Here is a 23,184-nt window from a genome sequence, read left to right as displayed (position 1 = left end):
AAATTCGATACTTAATCTTTGAATTAAATATTATTATTATTTTGAATTAAATATTAATTTATTCTTATTAGTAGTCTTAGGTATGACATTCTATTTTGGACTTAATTATTTTATGTATTTTATTTTAATGTTATTTGACTATTATTTAATTTATCGTTTTAATTATTTGACAATTTCACATATTGAAATTGCTATTATAAATTATCTGTATTGTATAACTTGTTGGCGCGTTGGACTTTCTGTAAGCCTTCAAGCAGATTATAAATAAATAAATAAATGATAACGGGACAACTCTACTCAAAATAAGTTTCGTGCAACCACATCTCATACAAAGTTCACTTTACGACGCGTTCACAAGGGCGCTGTTGTAGTTTTCTTACTAAATCTATTGATGGCGATTCGAGTACGTAAACGATTTGAACTCGAAAGTTTTTCGTGCTAGCCGTACTGAAGTGTGCGAGCGTCGGTCGACGCGTCGGCAGTGTTGCCAACTTAGCTACTTTATAGCTAGTTTTAGCAACTTTTTGATGTCAGGCAGCTACTTTTTCTTTTAACTAGTAGCTAAACTTTTTAGCTACTTTTTCTAGCAACTATTGATTATGATATATTTTTACAAAGTTATGGTAGCGGCATCCCCGACAAACAAAATTAGTATTAGCAATAAACGATTCGACTCACTTAAATCGGTAGATAATCAAAATATTGTCTTCTGTTATTTGTTAATTAAGTAGCAGTATTAAAGTTAAGTTGATTAAAGTTTATAGCTGATTTATTAACTTCAGTGTTTTATTTCTTTAGTATTTTATTTACTTCGGAATTCAGCTACTTCTAGTTACTTTTTAGGGAGAAAAAAATACTCAATCTAGCAACTTTCTGTTAAATTCCTAGCTGTTGGCAACACTGCGCGTCGGTGGCTATGTACAGGAATTTAGTGGACGTTCAAGATCGACCCTCGCGCCGCCTTAGGTACGCGTGAGCGGCGCAGGATGTCGCGGGTCGGGCGCGGCGGCGGCCAGTCGCAGCGCGGCGCAGGCCAGCGGCGGCGCGGCACTACTGGCGGCTGCACTACCGGGCGCGGCACTACCGGCGGGCGGCGGCTCGATCTGCGGGCAGGACGCGCGTTAGGGCGACTCGGCCACCACGGCGCACGGCCGGCCCACGTCCTACGGGCAACAGGGGACCTCAGCGGGGGCCGCAGTTCCGCGCGTTTGGATGCCAAGCTTACTGACCGGGCCGTGTGGGTGTGCAACGATTCGATGGCGGGGAAAAGGATGATCTTACTAACGCGTAATTAAGTATGTATGATTTCTTTAAATGGTTTAGACTGAACGACATTGACATGTGAAAACGAAAAAATATCGAACTGAAATTACTTTTACAAAAAAAAAATAGCTACTCACATACATGACAAACGTTTTAAAAGGACACAAAATACCCCGAACCACAAGTCAGTAACTTTAGACAAACAAATACACACAAAACTTGATTGATAAACAGAAAACACAACATGCACCCAAACCATAAAAAAACGAACAATACCAGTGATTAGTGATCAAAGACAGTCGCACAGAGCGTCTCAACAATGGTAAGCACAGCAAGAAGTTATGTAAGTAAAAATGAACATTACAAACTGATAAAAATAATTAACAAATAAGAAAGTATAGGAGCAATGAAACCAGGATGTTAAAGCAGTTAACCCATGTAGCAATCTGGCTGAGAAAAAATAGTTTTACAATAGATAGTAGAACACTTTATTATTACACCACATAACACAAGAAAGGAAAAAGAAAGAAATATACAAAAGATACGACACAATTTACAATGTGTCGAGATTTGCAGTTCAAGGAATTTTAAAAGGATTGATACAGTCCGGTCCTCGTGCAGATACAATGAAGGTTTTCGCGAATGAAAGATCCGCTAGATGGCGGGACGTGGATGTGGGGTCTGACTGCTGCGTGATTGGTGGATTTTGACATATCTGTCAATGTCATGTCAAAAATAACCAATCATGCAGCATTTGGACCTTGCGTCTACGTATTGCCATCTGGCGGATTTTTCATTCGCGAAAACCCTCATTTCGCTCGCGCGTAATAGAATATTGGACACCATTCCCCAATAATTCAAAATCACAACTTTTTTAAAAATACACCTCATTCTAGTCTTAAAAACTTAATTAATTTTAAATTACCTGTAAATTAAGATTTTTGGTTGCATTGTAATTGAAAAAGTAGTTTAATTGAGATGACAAAATAGTGACGTCACTTGCTTGTATTGCCATACAAAATCTATGGGAGTCTCGATTTGACAGTTTTAAAAAGTACGTCAATTGATTGGTGGCGTCAACACGTCTATTGTATTGCTGTCGCGCTCGCACTCACTGTGTTATGGGGAATGGTGTCCAATAGCCTATTACGCGCGAGCGATAAGGACAGGTAGCTCGGGGTCATTGCACGAGATTGTACTATCTTCTCGGCTCGCGGACTCTATAACAGCTTTGTCAGGAGAGGGGCGGAGACTTACCTTGGCGAGCGCGTGCTTGATGGTCTCGTAGGTGAGCCAGCAGATGGCGGCGGCGGGCATCTGGTACAGCACGCGCGCCTGCACGCCCTTGAAGAAGCCCAGCGGGCCCGTCGCGCGCAGCACCGCCGACGCCGCCTCCAGCAGCCCGTCCGCGCGCGCCGCCGCCTCCTGCCACACAGATCACCAACTGAAGGGAGGTGTGAAAAGTGGGCGGGGCCAGTGTCGCAGCAATATGCCCAAAAATAGAACACGTTGCTCGCGATGATGCATCATAAAGCCATGTATTCATTAGGCAAACTTTGTTGATAAAAAACACTGTTTATAAACTGTTCATAAACAATGTTTCATAATGTTTCATCATCTCTGTAAACAGTTTATAAACAGTCCATAAACATAGGTGATGAAACAATGTTTATGATACATGTTGCCGTGCTCCCCGCTATGAGTGGAGAGCAAATGTGGATGCCTAATGAATACATGGCTTAATGTAACAAACAGTTTACATTGCTTGCGTAGTACTAAAGATTATTCGAACGTTGAGTACATTCATTGTACATCACTGCGCATGTAATGGTGCTGTACTATCGGCAACAGTGTTAACTGCCCGTTGCCGGTCATGTCGTCTCAATGTAGTATGCGTACGTATAAAGCCTGCTCCGTGAGCACGTAGAATTTTGTCCAATGACCCCAAGCTACCCATCCTTATCGCTCGCGCGTAATTATATTGCTGACGCGACTGTGCGAGGCGCGCCCGCAGTGAGGTTGCGAGTGCGACAGCAACGGTGGGGTAAAGGATGGGTAGCTTGGGGTCATTGGACAAAATTCTACGTGCTCAAGGATCAGGCTTTAGTCGCACTCAATGCAATGTGTTGTTTTTATTTTGATTACTTTGTGTATGTGAATTTCTAATGCGACACTGGGTTTCGAACTCGGCGCATTAGTTGGCATCTCTCTAGATCTCCATGCGCAGTTCCTACACCAGCCCTACACCCACCTGCGTGTTGAGCACGGTCTTGCAGACGTCGAGCGGCGTGGTGGAGGCGGCTCGTACGTCACTACACCGCTCCACCACGTCACCCGGGCCTGCGGGACACAGGCCGCACCCACCTGCGTGTTGAGCACGGTCTTGCAGACGTCGAGCGGCGTGGTGGAGGCGGCTCGTACGTCACTACACCGCTCCACCACGTCACCCGGGCCTGCGGGACACAGGCCGCACCCACCTGCGTGTTGAGCACGGTCTTGCAGACGTCGAGCGGCGTGGTGGAGGCGGCTCGTACGTCACTACACCGCTCCACCACGTCACCCGGGCCTGCGGGACACAGGCCGCACCCACCTGCGTGTTGAGCACGGTCTTGCAGACGTCGAGCGGCGTGGTGGAGGCGGCTCGTACGTCACTACACCGCTCCACCACGTCACCCGGGCCTGCGGGACACAGGCCGCACCCACCTGCGTGTTGAGCACGGTCTTGCAGACGTCGAGCGGCGTGGTGGAGGCGGCTCGTACGTCACTACACCGCTCCACCACGTCACCCGGGCCTGCGGGACACAGGCCGCACCCACCTGCGTGTTGAGCACGGTCTTGCAGACGTCGAGCGGCGTGGTGGAGGCGGCTCGTACGTCACTACACCGCTCCACCACGTCACCCGGGCCTGCGGGACACAGGCCGCACCCACCTGCGTGTTGAGCACGGTCTTGCAGACGTCGAGCGGCGTGGTGGAGGCGGCTCGTACGTCACTACACCGCTCCACCACGTCACCCGGGCCTGCGGGACACAGGCCGCACCCACCTGCGTGTTGAGCACGGTCTTGCAGACGTCGAGCGGCGTGGTGGAGGCGGCTCGTACGTCACTACACCGCTCCACCACGTCACCCGGGCCTGCGGGACACAGGCCGCACCCACCTGCGTGTTGAGCACGGTCTTGCAGACGTCGAGCGGCGTGGTGGAGGCGGCTCGTACGTCACTACACCGCTCCACCACGTCACCCGGGCCTGCGGGACACAGGCCGCACCCACCTGCGTGTTGAGCACGGTCTTGCAGACGTCGAGCGGCGTGGTGGAGGCGGCGGCGAGCGCGCCCGCGCAGGCGCCGCTGAGCGCGTGGGCCACCGGGTCGTACGCGCGCGCCGGGTTCAGCGCCGCCTGGCACCACTCGTACGTCACGAAGTGCAGCGCCTGCCGGACAACGGTCATGACACCTTCAAAAACTCATAGGGGAGAGTTCGGTATATTGTACCGCCGGGTAAATTGTACCACCCTCATATTACGTAAAGTATTTATTGAATGTCTGTAATTGCAACACTCAGCGATACACAACTAAAATCAATTAATATCGGCCATGTGGTTTTTGCCGTGACAACAAACACGTGTGTTTTATTTTGAAAAGTATTTTTTCATTGTTTTCAAGTAACTTTTGACAATACATGTTTAGTTTGTAATTTTGTTAAATTTAATCACAGGATGTTTCTAATATATTATTTAGAAGCGTAAATTAGTGTGGATTACAGTTATTTGAAACATTTTTCGGTATTTATAAGCTATATTTTTTACCCCCCCCCCCCCCCTCTAAACGTTACGTAACACTCAAGTGTCCATTTTTACCTTAAAGGTTTGCCAACTTGCGAGAACAAATGAAAAATGACGACCAGACTATAATACAATCGAAAGATTCCCCGTAAAACGTAAACAAAAAGGGTTGCCAATTTGGGAGTTTTATGCCCGGTTTCACTATCAATCCCTAATTTAAAAGTCACCCTTATGTAAACTAAATTCCTGTTATTTGTAACCATAGGGGCTACTTAAAAAATAGGGATTGATGGCGAAAACGGGCATGGATTCCCTAAATAAAACAATGTTACGTAACATCTTGTAAGAAAGACCCCCTCCCGCCCCTGTAACGCATCGTAACGTTTTACGAGACCCCCCTCCCCCCCAAATTGCGTTACGTAATACTTGAATGCTCCCTGACTTGTGTTACAAGTAGATCAACGTTTTTTAGTACAGAGATGAGGGGTGCCATGGAGAAGGTTATGTTCGAAGAAATGAGAAAATCGACGAACTAAAGTCGCTGACATAGCCCGATGGATTAGCAAGTTGAAGTAGCAATGGGTAAGGCACATAGTACACAAATCTGACAGACAACGGGGCAGTAAGGAGTGGAGGCCACGTACTTAAAAGCGCAGCGTAGGATGACCAACCTACAAGGTGGACAACCTCATAAAGTTAGCAGGAAAACGCTGGACATCATTGGGGGATGCTTACGTTCAGTCAGTGGAACCTCTGTTTGTCACCTGTCATCCGCTTAGCACTGGAGGGAAGTCGAACCTTATCTTCGAACTCCCTCTATGTTCTTCTGATTAATTTCGTTGTGGATCCAATGACAGTTTAACTTTCCCCCGGGACAAACTTGACCTTCACTGGTTGGGTTTTTATTGGCGGTCAAGCTGTAGATCCTGGTTATACAGGAGTTGCAGCGGTGGGAATAGTCCCGTTCAGCAGTGGACGTGTTGTGGCTGAAATGATGATGATGATGTGGAAGTCACTGACCTGGAAGGGCACGTTCATGGCGACCTGCGTGGCGTAGGAGCGGTAGAAGGCGCGCAGGCCCTCGGCGCGGTACACGTGGCGCGCGCACTCCCACACGCCGCGGTACGGCGAGTTCAGCATCTGCAGCCGCTGCTTCACCACTGGAAACACATAGCCAAACAATGAGGGCTATCGTTTTTAAAATTAACAGTTGGCACCCCTGACGATTGACAGGACCTTACTTTACAGTGGCGCCATCTTGATGAGTGCAAGTGCGACTAGTCCTCCTACCACTTTAGCGCTCACAAGTTGGTGCCACTGTCTTCTCTACTAGCAAGTGACAGGACCTTACTCTACAGTGGCGCCATCTTGATGAGTGCAAATGCGACTAGTCCTCCTACCACTTTAGCGCTCACCAGTTGGTGCCACTGTCTTCTCTACTAGCAAGTGACAGGACCTTACTCTACAGTGGCGCTAACTGGTGAGCGCTAAAACGATATCCCTCATTAATACAACACTAAAAAATTAACTAATGTTTCAAAGATTTCCTCAAGTCGCTATCAAAATAGAAGTGGCAAGTGCGCCCTATTCAAATCTTCGAACACAAATCGTACTGGGAAAACAATCACATTTCAGAATCCTATCCGGAAAGCTTTGAAATTAGTACCCGGTCGAGTTAACAGCGCACCTGGCTGCCGTGACGTCACATCGAAACTGGTAGGACAGGGCGAACGAGGGGAGGTGCGCGGGTGAGTGCGAGGGACAGTCGCTGTCCAGTCAGGTGCGTAGTTAACTTGACCGGGTTGTAGGTGTATCTAGATTCGTTTAGACCGTCATATTTTTCCTCTTTGCTGCACGAGGAAATGTTTATTATTTATTTTACGATCAGATTTTAAGCATAAAAGATTTTATGTTCTATGAATATTATCAATTGGAATAGGGAATTCCCAACAGATCAGAAAGAACGTACACATGTAGCTGTAGCCTATAGCTGGCGTAATTTTATGATGCAATGCACATACTTATTTTATGTGTCCGTTTTGTGCAATGTACCTACATTAAAGTAAATTCTATTAGATCTTTCTATACCCATGAGTTATAGAAATCTACTACTAAGGCAATGGAACTAGAAATGTTTGTTTCTCTTCGTTTCCGATCTGTAGCGAAGGTCTAGCTAGACTAGCAACGGCCTGGAGTCTAAGGTAAATAATAACAAGTAAAATCGGACATTAGGATGTTTGCAATCAGTGACCCGCGTATGGTGTTTACTCTAGTGGCAGACAAGGCGAGTAATAATATACCTTACCCACATAGATAAAGAACCGCGATAAGCGATGGTGTGAACGGCCTCAAACATTAGGGTCTCCCCGACGACAATTATCAGGAGAGTGGTTAAGGTCGCTTCGCAATGACACTATAAGATCAAAGATGTAAAATTTACAATCGCTATGCCACTTCCAATCAGATCAGGTAAGCATTTAAGGTATTAGCGTGTTTCAGTGCTTGAATTTAAAAATGACAATAGATATTCTGTTCTCTGTGGCTTATTCAGGAGAATGACCGTAAGCTCTTCATCAGTCTCTATCTTGAAGTTATCTCCGAATCGAGACCTGAATCATGACGACCTGATGCTGAAGCAAAACCTACTATTCACTCAGCAAAGAGTTGAACGTTTAAGAGCTAAGATCGATACGTCTAGACGACACAATTAAAAGTTATGTATTTATAGCGACCGGATTGACTTACTTTTACCTAACCTCGTTTCACATCATATTAAAAGATATTAAACTATAGATGCGAAATTAGTTAGCTAGTATGTATGACGCGACGCGATTCAGGAAAAATATGACTTCGATGAACAAATGTAACCGTCAAGAATAAGTATAATTATGTAGTAATCGCAACAACAAAGGTTGACATTAAGCTCAATGAAATTTAGACAAGAACTTGTGAAAGAATGCCGAACAATTAAATGAGGTATTATCCTCATAAGAACAAGAGTGTGCGTGCAAGGGGCGCGCGGAGATGGTGCATGCAGTGTTGACTCAGAGCTTCCCGTGTTGACGGCGCCGGAGGATGTGGCGCGGTTCCCACAACAGGCTGCCAGTCTGTTGGCTCAACACGCCGTGCATTATTTATGATAACTATTGTATTGATTTCAAACTTGGAGGACAAGCCGCGCTGTTCCGCCTGAAGGCGGTTAATGATGATATACCCAGTGATATTAGTGACAGAGATTATAAAATTGTGACTAGCGGTCCGCCTCTCCATCGACTGGATTAAAAGATAACATCTGTCCTAAGCTTTCATCAGATTCTGTTCAGTACTTTTTGCATAAATAATTTAAATAATAAATTGTGTAATGTGATGTGATTAAAGGGATTTTTTATATTTTTTATTGCTATCATATCATGAGCTCTACATTTGGCGCGCCGTGTGGTATAACCGTCCCACATACATAGATCGCCGATAGCCCCACAGAGTAGGCAGAGGAAAGCGGGCGCGAATCGGACATCGCTATCATTTCTAACCTATGAGCGTTGCGCCATTCATAGTGCATTGGAAATCTGCCCGCGCGCGGCGTCTCGTTACGACTAATTGCATCACGGCTTCCTAGAAGCGCACACACAAGGAAAACCGACCAGTAAGTAGCGAGTTGTGCTTGTCGCGACTGCTCGCCCCACGCCCCCACTGCCGCCGCGATTAGTTCAAGCAAATCATTTACATAAAAACATCTGCAACGTGGATTCATACACCGTGTTACTTTGCATTCTTGCCATATTCACAGAGATAAAAGTAGGGAACAATACCTATTATTTAAGATAAACAAGAGACTCCCATAAAGAAAGTACACTAAGATTTTAGTAAATTTGGTTTTTCAGTACAAATCGGAATAAACCAATTTTGTCTCGCACGTTCTACAGGTGCAAGTGGAATAAACCTAGTGGGCGTGGCCTAGTTCTTAATAATCTGTTAATTTATGGCTCTGGGTACCAGTCTTTTTATACAGTCATAATAATTATTTTAAAATACTCTTCAGTTGATTTCAGATTTCCCTTTCTACTCTCAGTTTCTACTTTACGGGCTTAGGACCGTTAAAAATACGTAATAATTATTAGGGTTTTAATTAATTTTAACATTGTACCCTATTTTTACAAATTAATAAATTAAGTATGAAATGAAATCACCTTATTCACAATTAATTATTTATTTATAAGTTCCTACTTACAAAGTTTACGTACTGCGAAGCAAGTGTTCAAAGTGTCCTCCGTTCTGATGAAGGCACAGTCTAGCACGGCGAAGCGTAGGTTTTTCGCTTTAGTTTTCGCAACACATAAACGTTTTGTCTCACAGTTTCACTAAAACAATCCTTTCATGTAACACGTTTACACTGTTTATCTCTTCTGCGCATACCAGTCGTTTCAAGTCACGCCAAAAATCCATTGGTGTCAGGTCCGAGGATCGTGGTGGTCAAGCTACTGGACCACTCGTCCAATCCACTGTTCACCAAACGTATTATTCGCGCACTTGACGTCCTTATTGTGGGGGAGCACCATCCTGCTGCTAGTAGAGCATTTGGTGTAACGCTAAGGGTACGTCATCAAGCATTTCGTCTAAGACGTCTTGCAGGCACTCCAGGCACCATTTTGATTAAATTATTCGTTGTTTGAATACACTTCAGACATTTTTGTATAATTTATAACGTGATTTGTGATTGATGGATTTCTCAGTTTTTTACAAGTGTCAAAAAGACATTTTAAAGACAATAGATTGCAATAGATATTTAAAAATACAATAAAAAGTAAAAAAGTCTTCATCGCCATCGCCAACAAGTGATGTGCATGCGTTACGATAATTAGTGATGTGTTTAACAGATTGTCGATAAAATAAAATACTCAAGATTAAAAAAAAATTTTTTCGGGCATTATTTTTTAACGGATTTGTGATCAGTATCAGTAATATAGTCACCTCTGTAAATATGGCAAGAATGCAAAGTAACACCCTGTATAATAAGAAAACGGATAAATTATGTGACCATTGTGTGGCGGTACTTGGTAACATTTGATAGTAACACTTAGTGCTAATAAGATACTTTTGTATAAGCCCCTAGTGTAATTACTATTCCTGGTCAAAAATAAAGAGGAAGGAAAACAGTAGTGATAATAATATGGAGATGAGAGAGGCAACTGTCAATGTTGAGATAGAGCCATAGATTGCGTTGGAGTTAGTACATTATCTGCCACCTTAAGTAGGTATTTACATATTATCATTAGCTACAATATATGCCAATACTGTTTTGTGTTCCAAATGATAATTATCTACGACGATTTACGCTTTCTCAAGGCAACTGTAGTAGTTTTGCTTTTATACGACCAAAGAAAAGTCAGACCTAATGAGAATTAGCTAAATTATATTTTAACCAGTAGGAATCATAGGACTTAATGTTATAAATGGTGAACGGGGTCTTTAATATAGCAAACTACATTGCTACATTGAACTTCCAAGCGCAACACGCAGTTACAAACATGTTGGTACGTATTGTATCAATAAATAATTTTCCGAAGCGTAACTACACTTCAAGGTTCTTGCGATCGGACACATTTCATGGTTTTATTCAGCCTTTCTTCAATATTTATTTTCATAGCGATGCCCATCGATGAAAGTTATTGTAATTTAGATTAAACACGAGCTTAGGGGTGTATTTGGCTGAAACTTTAAACTCGACATTTGAGTGATTTGAGTTTCTAAAATTATCCTTTACGAGACTCGATAAAGAAAATTAATAAAGGATTTCCTCGGCTACAATCAGATTCGTGATGATTAAATAGTTGTGATAATCGTAAGCTTGTTTGTAAACAAAATATTAATGCTGATACCTGTCATCAAACACTTTAAAATATGGAATGGAAACAGTTGTTTTTTCAACGTCCCTACTGAAAATTGGACTATTAATAAGTGTTCAATGAAGCTGTTGGTTCATCATATTTTTAATGATCTAGAAATAAGCTAAAATTGCAGTATTATCGCTAATGACCTCGATTTCTAAACGGTAGTGATGCGGAGCGGACCACATTGTATCTCGCTACCGACAGTTCCAAATCCAAACTATTCTCAGCAGTGGACAACCGACAAGCCTGAGTTGAACGATAATGATGATGTCAAAACAAACGCGCGAGACGATAGAGAAGCTATAAATAGCGACTTAAGTGGCCACAACACTATCCGTATCGTGGTAATTGTAGCAATACTGCACATAGATAATAAAATGTTTTGGCGACAATAACCATAATAATATATTCCAAGTCACGAACAAATCTAAAGAAACACAGATTTCTTAAGCGATTTGACCTTTGACCAGGATAGTGAATAGTGTTATGTATGGTCAAAGGACAACCCACCATTTAGAGTTTTTGCATGAAAAATATTCTGATTTTACACCAATCATCCATTTGTCATATTATACGTTTGACGGAACTAATGACATCAATGTATTTATCTATTTATCTAAATATACAGGGTGTTAGGTAAATGGGTATATGAGCCGACACTAGCCCATGTTAACATATGTATGGTGAATGGTATGGTGAAGTCAGAAAATTGATATCTTCATTTTAATTATTTTATTTTTTCATACAAATCGGATTTTATCAATTTTTTTTGTATGAAAATTAAAAAAATTAAAATGATGATATAAAATTTCTGACTTCACCATACCATTTATATGACCATGTTAACATGGGCTAGTGTCGGCTCATATACCCATTTACCTAACACCCTGTATAAAAGAAGAAACTGACTGACTCACTGACATATCAACGCACAGCCTAAACGGTTAAACGTAGGCACTTGAAATTTGGAAGGGACGTAGCTTAGGTACTAGAGATGAAACGGATAGTTGTTTGGCCGGATACCGGATACCGGATATCCGGCCAGCTGCTAGGCCGGATAGCCGGATATCCGGCGGCCGGATAGTTGGCCCATTGTCTCGTTGCATGTCGTGACGAGTTTAGGTGCTTCGAACGCGATCAGTGGATCTATTAGTAGACTAGACTAGTCACACTTTTCGAAAATCGAATCAGTCCGAATAGAATGTCAGATTTTGCCACTTGCCTAGGGGGCATATCAATTCGGGCGATTTCGGTTGCCATCGTGAGTGTGTGATTGAATAGCGAAAAGGACATCATCCACGATTCATACATTTTTGGTTCAAAATCAAAAGTGCCGGCCAAAAAAAAAGTGCTGTATTCCGACAGAACACGTCTGCCTTAGCATTTGTCACTATGGCACCAAAGTCATGCCAAGCCATTTAAAAATGCCATGTTTTGGCAAGATTCACTCAAGACTTCATTTGTTTTAGTAAATAGTTTAATCGTAAATGTTACAAAGACAGACTTTTAGAACTTGAATACTACGATTCACAGTGATGTTACAGCTTTGGTGCCATAGTAACATGCTAAGGCGGACGTGTTCTATCAGAATACAGCATTTTTATTTTTTGGCCGGCACTTTTGATTTTGGACCAAAATGGATGATGTCCTTAAATTAGTTTACTTGCTGCGTAATCTAACTGAACTGCATCATGACATCAGACCATTAGTGAAAAAAGATCGCCTATTTTATTTGGCAATATTTCGACTTAACAGATATTTACTATTTATGTATTCGTCATTGGAGTGAATAGCCCAGAAAAGGGAATTAGTTTTTTTAAAGGCCTATATATGGCTTTTTGTAACTTTTTGGACTTTAAATAAAAGCCGTCATTATAATAAGCCATTTTATTGATGTTTACCTTAAAGATTAATGTATTTCATTTTATTAATAGGAAATTGTCGTAGTTTTTTAATATCCGGTATCCGGCCGGATAGTGAGTTACTATCCGGTATCCGGCCGGATAGTAAATTTAGGCCGGATATCCGGCCTACCGGATAGTTACCGGATATCCGTTTCATCTCTATTAGGTACCGTAGAGGTGCACTAAGAAAGGAATTCCCGAAATTCCCACGGGAATGGGAATTAGCGGGAAAATCCTTTTGTATGAAAAATCCAAACCGCTTAAGTTAGACGCTTGAAATTTGGCATGCAGGTACCTTAGTAAACTTAAAGCTTAGTTACAACAGGATATTGCAAAATTCCCACGGGATCGGGAGTTAGCGGGAAAAAACATTTGTATGATAAAATCTAAACCGCGTAAGATAGGTGAAGGGGGTAAAACGGGATCCACGCGTACGAAGTCGCGGGCGGCCGCTAGTCTTTCATATTATACTAAACCGTAGTTTTCGACAAACCCAAATAATACATATTCATTCTTATCCGAGTTGCCTCTTGAACAGAGACTACGGCATAGATTATTGAGACGCGCCCGACATTTGCGTATGACCCTCGTGCGTGGCAGATAGCACGCTCCGGATCATCGCGATTCGCAGCAGTTCAGTGTGCAACTAGTCAAAGAGGTCGAAATCCGTGGTCTAAGTCAAAGCGGGGTTAGAGTTCACTTTAATAATTTCGCTGGAGTACGACATTTCCATACTAAATATCAACTTAAACTAGTGTCAACGCTAGTTTAACATTTTTTGTAAGGGGGATTGACGCATATTACCTACAGAAGTCAACTCAAACAACAAACGTAATACGTTAACAAAAGAAATAATGTCCTTACACGTCATAAATATTTAGACAATTTAACACCTTCAATGTGTGACGAACATGTTGAAAGAAACTTTAGTCGTAGAACCGGATTAAGTCATATTGTTTTTATGTTTCCCAAAAAGTTGAGTTGTTTGAATTCTGCTGACGTCAACTGTTTACTATCGTAGTTATCGTACACAGTTATTATTCAAGCGCAGGTCACGGTTCAATATTAATAGAGTAATTTAATAGGTATCCAGAAAGGAATCTATGTGGCGAACACGAGCGAATAGGGGAAGAGAGAGTTTGATAGAGATGTTATGTAAACTTTCACGTTCCATTTCAATTAAAATAGAGGGGCCGAGAAACACGTCATTTTTATAGAGTGCTCACAGTAGAGTCTACTTATAATCACGGCTGTAGCCGCCGAAACGACATGCTGTGAATAGTAATGTAACTGATATAAAAAAAATGTCGCGTTGACGCGCGTATGTTTCTATTTGAAATAAGGGAGAGATCAGCTCAGGGCTCACCTTCAGCGGGGTTGGAGACGGCGTCGTGCACGAGCGAGGCCAGGCAGCCGGACAAACCTGCAACCAACAGTATTCTTCAATCATTAAATTTTCAACATGTTCATTTCTGAATGTCCCAGTTCGCCTAGAGGCCTATTAGTCACATTCGCGTAAGAAACTATTAAAACAGTTTATAGTTCTGCTAGTTTTAAGAACTTCATGCCCATGTTCAGGGATAATTATAATCAAAAGCATACTGATCGGCAGTCAATATCTACATCTAGGGAGTTTCGCCAAGGTATGACAATTAAAATCAAAGGAAATAGGGAAAAATACAATCGTTAAAAATGTAAAGCGAAGAAACATGCAAATTAAAAAAAACAATAATAACTTCACAGAACCACCAAATATGTGATAGTCGAAGATGAATGATAATTTATGAAACGAGCATGTGTAACTGCAATCTCAGTCCACCTATTGTAGTGTACTCAAGAGTCAATTTTATCATGATCTCACTTGTTCGGTCAATTGTAAGCCTCAATTCGGATCACAGTACCGTCAACGTCTGACTGCCGGCTGATTGAGCCATAATAATAAATGTGCCATGTGGTATATACCATCTTGGTCGGAAACATCAATAATTCAGTATAATTTAACATAATTTTGACAATGAGCACATCGTCACGTCATGCATAAATATGCTAAACTTGTAACTTTAGGAAACTCTCTGTCGCACGAGACACTATAATCTATATCATTTTTATAATTGTTAGATAATAAAAACACATCATTTGTAAATGCGCTATAAATATTTTAGGGAACAATAAAAAATTCAAAACTGTATAATATGTATGTCGCAGACGGTCATGAGTACGGACACTAAAGTGAAACGCAAGTGCGCCACCTAGCGGCGAATCGGCGCAACACCGCTTTGGCGCGCTTCGACAGAGTCGTAACGGTCACGGCGGGGCGGATCGAACTCACTTTCGCTCCGGACGCCGACAAGAGAAGACATCGTCACGGAACTGTCCCACGTTTCACCTAGTGCCTATTTTATCGCTCGACGAAGTCTAGATTGTAGTAGTTACTAAGAACTAAGTGCTGATTTTGAACTCTGTTTGACGATTATTAAAAGTGTTCGAACACAAGTCTCATTCTCATTGCACGATACCCTATTTCGCCCACAATATCTGAGGTTCGAATCCCTGACGAGCCGACATCAGAATTGGGATCGAATCGTGCAATTGAGATCACTTTCAACGATATTGGAACCAACACGCTAATGAAAACGCCAACATTTGTGATGTGCTATTTTGGACCAACAAAATGAGAACATACCTACCTATACCTACTACCGGCAAGCTCCTTTGGCATCCAGAAACCGCTCGCTCGCTGGTCGTTCACTGGGCCTCGACCAATGTCGTCTCACTCGGTGGGCTAGTACCGCGCTGAGGGCGGAACAGTGGTGTCAAAGTCGAGCTGAGGGTATGCCCGGAATATAACTGGCCAGAAGGTTGGAAAAATCAGGATAGATGGCGCGGGGCGATGGTCAAGCTCACAGCGTTGGACCGGCGCAGGACGGCGGTCAAGCTCACAGCATTGGACTGGCACGGGGTAGTGGTCAAGCTCACAGCAATGGACGGCGGCGGCGGTCAAGTGGAGAACATTGGACCGGCGCGCAGCGCGGAACGAGGTTGCCCGCGAGTACTTTGGATCACAAGGGTGAGCGATATTGTTTTTCATTTGATTCTTTTGCTGAATACTTGTTGTTGTTGGTTAAATATTGTCGCCAAGATTGAGTGGCAGACGTTTCAATAATGTTACTGTAATGACCGGTATAGGTCAAACACAAGTAGTCAGCACAGAATACATTTTATGTTGTGTAATGATTAACGATCGAATTGGAGGAATGCCCATCAGTCGAGTGCCGATTGATTAGTAATAACGATGATTTGAGTAATGATATTAGTGATGTAGAGGCCACTGAGTGATAGTCACAGGGATGACTACCACTATGTTCGTAATCACAGGGATGATTGCGATGTGTGATGTAATCACAGGGATGATTACATAATTTTGACTTGATGACGGACCATAGACTTTCGACTTATGACGATATCGTGATCACAGGGATGATTGCGATTAGTAATGTAGTCACAGGGATGATTACATTATTTTGAAACCTATAGTCACAGGGATGACTTGGGGTGTAGTGTGCAGTTACAGGGATAATTGCAATAGTAGTCACAGGGATGATTACTTTATTTTGAAACCTATAGTCACAGGGATGACTTGGGTATTGTGCAGTTACAGGGATAATTGCAATAGTAGTCACAGGGATGATTAAACCTAACTTGAAGAAACCTAACCCAACCCACGTTAGGTCCCCAAAAACCCACGTCTGAAATTACTGAAAAATTAGAGGTAGGTTGCTGGGACCATTCTGAAAATGGGTTAGGTTCTGAAAAGAACCTAACTTGAAGAAACCTAACCCAACCCACGTTAGGTCCCCAAAAACCCACGTCTGAAATTACTGAAAAATTAGAGGTAGGTTGCTGGGACCATTCTGAAAATGGGTTAGGTTCTGAAAAGAACCTAACTTGAAGAAACCTAACCCAACCCACGTTAGGTCCCCAAAAACCCACGTCTGAAATTACTGAAAAATTAGAGGTAGGTTGCTGGGACCATTCTGAAAATGGGTTAGGTTCTGAAAAGAACCTAACTTGAAGAAACCTAACCCAACCCACGTTAGGTCCCCAAAAACCCACGTCTGAAATTACTGAAAAATTAGAGGTAGGTTGCTGGGACCATTCTGAAAATGGGTTAGGTTCTGAAAAGAACCTAACTTGAAGAAACCTAACCCAACCCACGTTAGGTCCCCAAAAACCCACGTCTGAAATTACTGAAAAATTAGAGGTAGGTTGCTGGGACCATTCTGAAAATGGGTTAGGTTCTGAAAAGAACCTAACTTGAAGAAACCTAACCCAACCCACGTTAGGTCCCCAAAAACCCACGTCTGAAATTACTGAAAAATTAGAGGTAGGTTGCTGGGACCATTCTGAAAATGGGTTAGGTTCTGAAAAGAACCTAACTTGAAGAAACCTAACCCAACCCACGTTAGGTCCCCAAAAACCCACGTCTGAAATTACTGAAAAATTAGAGGTAGGTTGCTGGGACCATTCTGAAAATGGGTTAGGTTCTGAAAAGAACCTAACTTGAAGAAACCTAACCCAACCCACGTTAGGTCCCCAAAAACCCACGTCTGAAATTACTGAAAAATTAGAGGTAGGTTGCTGGGACCATTCTGAAAATGGGTTAGGTTCTGAAAAGAACCTAACTTGAAGAAACCTAACCCAACCCACGTTAGGTCCCCAAAAACCCACGTCTGAAATTACTGAAAAATTAGAGNTAGTCACAGGGATGACTTGGGTATTGTGCAGTTACAGGGATAATTGCAATAGTAGTCACAGGGATGATTACTTTATTTAGAAACCTATAGTCACAGAGATGACTTGGGTATTGTGCAGTTACAGGGATAATTGCAATTGTAATCACAGGGATGATTACTAGTGATTGTTACAGGGATAACATTCACTCATTTTGAGAGTCACAGGGATGGCTTTCAAAGTTGTGGCACTTACATACCTAATATTCATGATGATTTCTTTAAATTTGACTAAAAGGCACTTGTACTTTTTGGCTTTTCTCTAGTATTTTCGTTAAAGTACGTTTTATAGTACAAAGGTAGTTTTCAGTTGATGAATTTTCATGTTTTGCCATCTGGTAGAAGGTAGTTGTTTGCCAATTAGTATTACGTCCAATCGAGTGATAATTGAATCTTAATCTATAATATAAAAATGAATCGCAAAATGTGTTGGTAAGCGCATAACTCAACAACGCCTGGACCAATTTTACCAATTCTTTTTTTAAAATGTTTGTTGAAGTCCAAGGATGGTTTTTACAGCGAGAAAAGTTTGAATAATTTCCGGGTAAACCCTAAAAAACTCAAAATTTCACCCCTAAGGGTAAAACGGGGTCCACGCGTACGAAGTCGCGGGCGGCCGCTAGTTCAAAATAATTTTTGGTTTGGCTCAGTGGTACAAATGGTATCAAAAAAAGGGGGCCGTTAAGAACATGCAATAAATTACGTCACGTGCTCAATCACGCGTGACCTCAGCTGAGTTTACATTGAATGAAGATGTTATTGTAAATTATTTGGTTCCTAGGTGGTAGGTTCACCACTGATGTGAATATTATCGATACGGACGTACGTGACGGATGTAAATAGACTAAAACTATTAGAATTGCTTAAATAGACTTCCTGAATTCCTTGTCGGTTTACCTTGTAGGTACTCGTTTAGTAGAATACGGGCGGTTAGCTTAAATAAGATTTCATCTTAGAAAAGTAGCAGCCTTGCCACTTTGCACTTGCGTACCTACTATTCATGATCAATTGAGAAGAATGCCATAGGGTCATGTACCAGTCTAAAGTTGAAGTCGAGGTACATGCTGATCACAGTTGTGGTGATGATGATTATTTTTTCTGTAATGGGAACTCGAGTTTGCTCTTGAGCCGTAAATCGTGGTGTGTAGTCGGTGAGTGATGCACACGGTGGCAGAGGACGTGGTCTTGGTAAACCGTAGTGTGTAGTCCGTGGGTGAGGCACACAGTGTTGTGATGGTACTTAATGGTACAGTTTCAGTAATGGTGATTACTGTGGCATATGGAGATACTCGAGTGTCCTACGAATTAATTAGTGACTAATATTATTGAAGTGTTGAAGTTAATGATCATGTTACATAGCCCTGGCTACTTCTATGTTCTTAAATGTTAAGTTTCGATTTTGGAAAATAATTAGAATTGAGTTAGTTTACTTTCATGTTTTAATAGCAGTGATTGTGGTAGCGAATTGGTAGTGTAATTATGAACATTGGATTGCAATGAAATTAGAACGCATGAGGTAGACGTGTCTAATGTAGTACAAAAATGCTAGATAAAGTATTTGGTAGATGAGTGTACTTGATGGAGGTACATTGCTTTTTCATGGATGATAATGAATCTCCTACATTCATATGGAGAAGGACCTTAAACCAGTTGTAGGATTAGTCGATCAAAACTCAATTATTTTAAAGTTACTTTTCTCAGTATCGTAGTATGCAAGTCGCTCAGATTGCTTGCATCTCCCGTGCATTCGTAGTCGTAAGCGTAAATCGGGCCTGATTTCCCGTAGCAGTGCGGCCATGACTGTGAATGGCATGCGTTTGGCGGGGAGGTGTAAACGATCGCTGTGAGTCCACCGGATTGTTTGTATTCGGGTACCGGAGGGAGGTAGCCCATGATTGTGTTGTATTTGGGTACTGGATGAAAGTAGCCCATGATGTGTTGTATTCGGGTACCGGATGGAGGTAGCCCATGTTTGTGATATGGTGTAAGAAACAATCGGATGGAGATGAAGAGTATTGTTTACTGCTTTGCTGACCTTAGTTATTATGATGATGTAGTTTATTGAGTTTTGATGGACCTTAATCTCTATTGTGTTTTGATAATGTATCAAGCGATCGCTAGGTAGATAGTAGCGTACGTGTGGTACGTGTCTCGCTGTATCGCACCTGCCGCGTTTCCGAATAGTTATCCGTTAAAATCTAACTGATCGTTGATTATTTCGTATTAAATTGTAATTGACTGTGGGAATAGACGTCTTACTGCAAATAAAGACTAATATTTCGAGTTTTCCCGCCATGTCTGACCCACTTTATAATGAGTCAACCCATCTACCTTCGTTTCAAATTGTGGAAATCTATGATGGTGACCGTTATGTTTTAAGATCCCTAATTAACAAACGTGTATTGAGTATTCACATGATCGTGTTAGGAAGACCCCTGAAGGCCCAGTACCTATTGAGATTGTGAGGGAAACGAGTTGGATGACTAAGTTCCATCTAGTTAATTACAAGCACAGGTTTCTCAATTGTTTGGTCGGAGATTGTACCAGGATGATGCTGTAGCCGTAGCCCGTAGGAAATCGGTGTCTGCTATGTGGGGTAGTCCGTGGGAATTCGGTAATGTGGTAGTCCTGGGTGGTACAGTCCGATCTTGCCGTGTAGCAAAGGTCATATGGGTCTGAGACTGTATCAGAATATCGTAGCCGTAGCCTATTAGAAACCGGTATCTGCTCTGAGTAGTCCCTGGGAATTCGGTAGTGCTATATTTCTGGGTGGTGCAGTAGGATCTGGCCTTGTGTAACTAAGATCATAAAGTCATTGGTTGATTGACTTAGGCTCCCGAGCTAGGGTAGTAAAACTGGGACCGCTAATTGTGATACCTGGGGCTCATTTGATTTTTAAGTAATTTTTGGTAATGATAATGTACCACATGGTCTCGGCGACTTCAATGTAGCAATTATTAGGAATTGTGATTAGTAGTGATTGAATTCCTAAAAGCTAGGTAGTTTCTAATAATTTGCTATTGTGGTTACTAGTTGGTGACACTAGACTTCTACTTGGATGGCTTTTATTTGGAAGAGTAAATAGTAGTGGAAAGAGTAAATAGTAGTGGAAAGAGTAAATAGTAGTGGAAAGAGTAAATAGTAGTGGAAATAGTAAATAGTAGTGGAAAGAGTAAATAGTAGTGGAAAGAGTAAATAGTAGTAGAAAGAGTATCTAGTAGAACTGAAAGTTTAGTTTCCTTATTTCTGAAAGCAAATAAGTTGCTTGAAATAGGATTGGCCGAGCGGATACTGTGCTGTTCTTTTGGTTTTTTCAGATGTTCACACGAGGACGTGTGACACGCAGGATGGCCGTGTCGCAGACGGTCATGAGTACGGACACTAAAGTGAAACGCAAGTGCGCCACCTAGCGGCGAATCGGCGCAACACCGCTTTGGCGCGCTTCGACAGAGTCGTAACGGTCACGGCGGGACGGATCGAACTCACTTTCGCTCCGGACGCCGACAAGAGAAGACATCGTCACGGAACTGTCCCACGTTTCACCTAGTGCCTATTTTATCGCTCGACGAAGTCTAGATTGTAGTAGTTACTAAGAACTAAGTGCTGATTTTGAACTCTGTTTGACGATTATTAAAAGTGTTCGAACACAAGTCTCATTCTCATTGCACGATACCCTATTTCGCCCACAATATCTGAGGTTCGAATCCCTGACGAGCCGACATGTACAACTTAAAAATATGACTGGATTGTGTTAAACAGTAACACCAATGGTATAAAATGAGTCTGTTTGAAATTCTATAAAGTTTGTCCTTCATGTTTTATGGGTGAGCTGAGATCGACGCGGACTTCGGGGAACTAACTTTACATGAATTTCCAGAGCTTGTTGTTTAAATTAACATACAATCAGATTGGTGCGATGGTTGAAAAACAACTGAAAGCGATTCCAATCAGATAAAATAAAACCTATGTTTCATGAGCATAATTAGCAATACATTAAAGAACATGTTAACAAAAGCTTTACGTAGATTAGGGAAATATTTTAAAATAAAAAAATCATGAAAAGCCTTCAGACATTTCGTCTGTATAGGTATACATATGTATGTAGCGCGCATATGTACTTGTAGCTACATACTCTTATGGTATTTTAAAAACTATTTGTCAGTTTCATATTCTTAGATACAGTTTTACTTAGTACGTTGCGTAACTTTTGATGTCTGTCGGCTTTATAATAATTATATTAATAAACAAGATATGCCAAGCAAGGTTAAGAAATATGTAACGAAGTTGAGAAATTCGAGAAGCAAGGTAGAAACATCTTAGGACTTTGAAAACTGGGGTCATCATCATAACCCTAGTTCGTTTCAGCCGAATTATGTCCACTGTTGCTGGACAAATGCCTCCCCCAAGGATTTCCACAACCACCGGTCCAGCGCTGCCCGCATCCAGGCACTTTCCACGACCTTTACCTGATCGTCGGTCCACTGGGGCCCGCCTCCCGTCTTCCGGCCCATAGTAGCCACTCGAGAACTATTGCGCCCCTAGCGACCATCAGCTCTGCGAGCTCTGATTTTAGCGATTCTGCGGGCTACGTCGGTCACTTTGGTTCTCCTGCGAATCTCTTCATTTCTGATTCGATCACGCGGGGAACCCTATTGTCACTTAACAACTCAAACTGACGAGGACAGCCTAAGTCTATTTGAATCTATGTTTTGGCTGCTTGTATACCTTTCTTGCAAATAAAGTTTTCTATTCTATTCTTAAGTTGTTCTTCGGAGCACGGAATGTCATTTGCATCACGTCGATTCAAGCTGCGCGTCGAGCAAGAGGAAGTGTTACCATGTGTGAGATGTTCGTGGCGATGCCTGGTGAGGTGCGCGAGCGTCTGCTTGCTGTGCTCGTAGGTGGCGAAGAAGCACGCGTGCGCCGGGCCCGCGCCCACCACCACCGCCGACATGCCGCGGATGGGCCTGCAACCAACAGCTCCACGTCACCTAGCCGCTACACATCGATCATCATGACAAATCATTTACTAGGTAGGTAGGTACATAATCAATTATTCCTCACCATAATCTTTACAGTTTATGTTACTATTCTAATTATGGTGGGCTGATGGGCTTATTCCCAAAGGTCCACGACTCTATTGTTCTTCTTTGTCCATTGAATTATTAAAATATACCAAGAAAATGCTAAAAAACGAACTGTCGAACTCGTGGATCCGTTGGGAATCAAAGTATGAACTTAATTTTTTTAAAGAGCTGTGGAGTGGACCATTGAGAATAAGCCGGCTGATGATAGTACCTGTGGGTATCAGCCTACGTTTTACAATTCTAGTTAACTAGGTAGATATTTTGATTTGGCGATAACAAACAAAATATCGACGAACACATTACACGAAGTCACGAATCATGAACATCTACGGAAACAAATGAACATTGTTTAGTATTCTAACTTAGCAAATGTAGCGATTAACAAATAATCAGCAAGTCATTTTACAGGTTAAATCAAACCTGTGAGTTAGCGATGAGACATTTTTGCTTTAGTTTTTGTTGACATCAAAGTAA

At 42.2% G+C, this 23,184-nt stretch overlaps 1 protein-coding gene across 1 annotated transcript; it reads right to left on the bottom strand.

Moving 5' to 3' along the window:
• Window positions 1-891: 891 nt before the first annotated feature.
• Window positions 892-22,603, bottom strand: LOC114355520 (mitoferrin-1-like; the record flags this gene model as incomplete). Its single annotated transcript, XM_028308402.1, has 6 exons — window positions 892-1,103; window positions 2,521-2,688; window positions 4,532-4,690; window positions 6,062-6,201; window positions 14,200-14,256; window positions 22,460-22,603. Coding segments are annotated over 6 exons (809 nt in total), but the record flags the coding sequence as incomplete, so codon positions are not given.
• Window positions 22,604-23,184: the final 581 nt, after the last annotated feature.

The sequence above is a fragment of the Ostrinia furnacalis genome, unplaced genomic scaffold (assembly GCF_004193835.3).
Source record: "Ostrinia furnacalis isolate ACB-3 unplaced genomic scaffold, ASM419383v2 OfSCF2417, whole genome shotgun sequence".
Classification (NCBI taxonomy): Eukaryota; Metazoa; Arthropoda; class Insecta; order Lepidoptera; family Crambidae; genus Ostrinia; species Ostrinia furnacalis.
The sequence above is the reverse complement of the archived record's forward strand: the minus strand, read 5'-3'. Positions and strand labels throughout refer to the sequence as shown.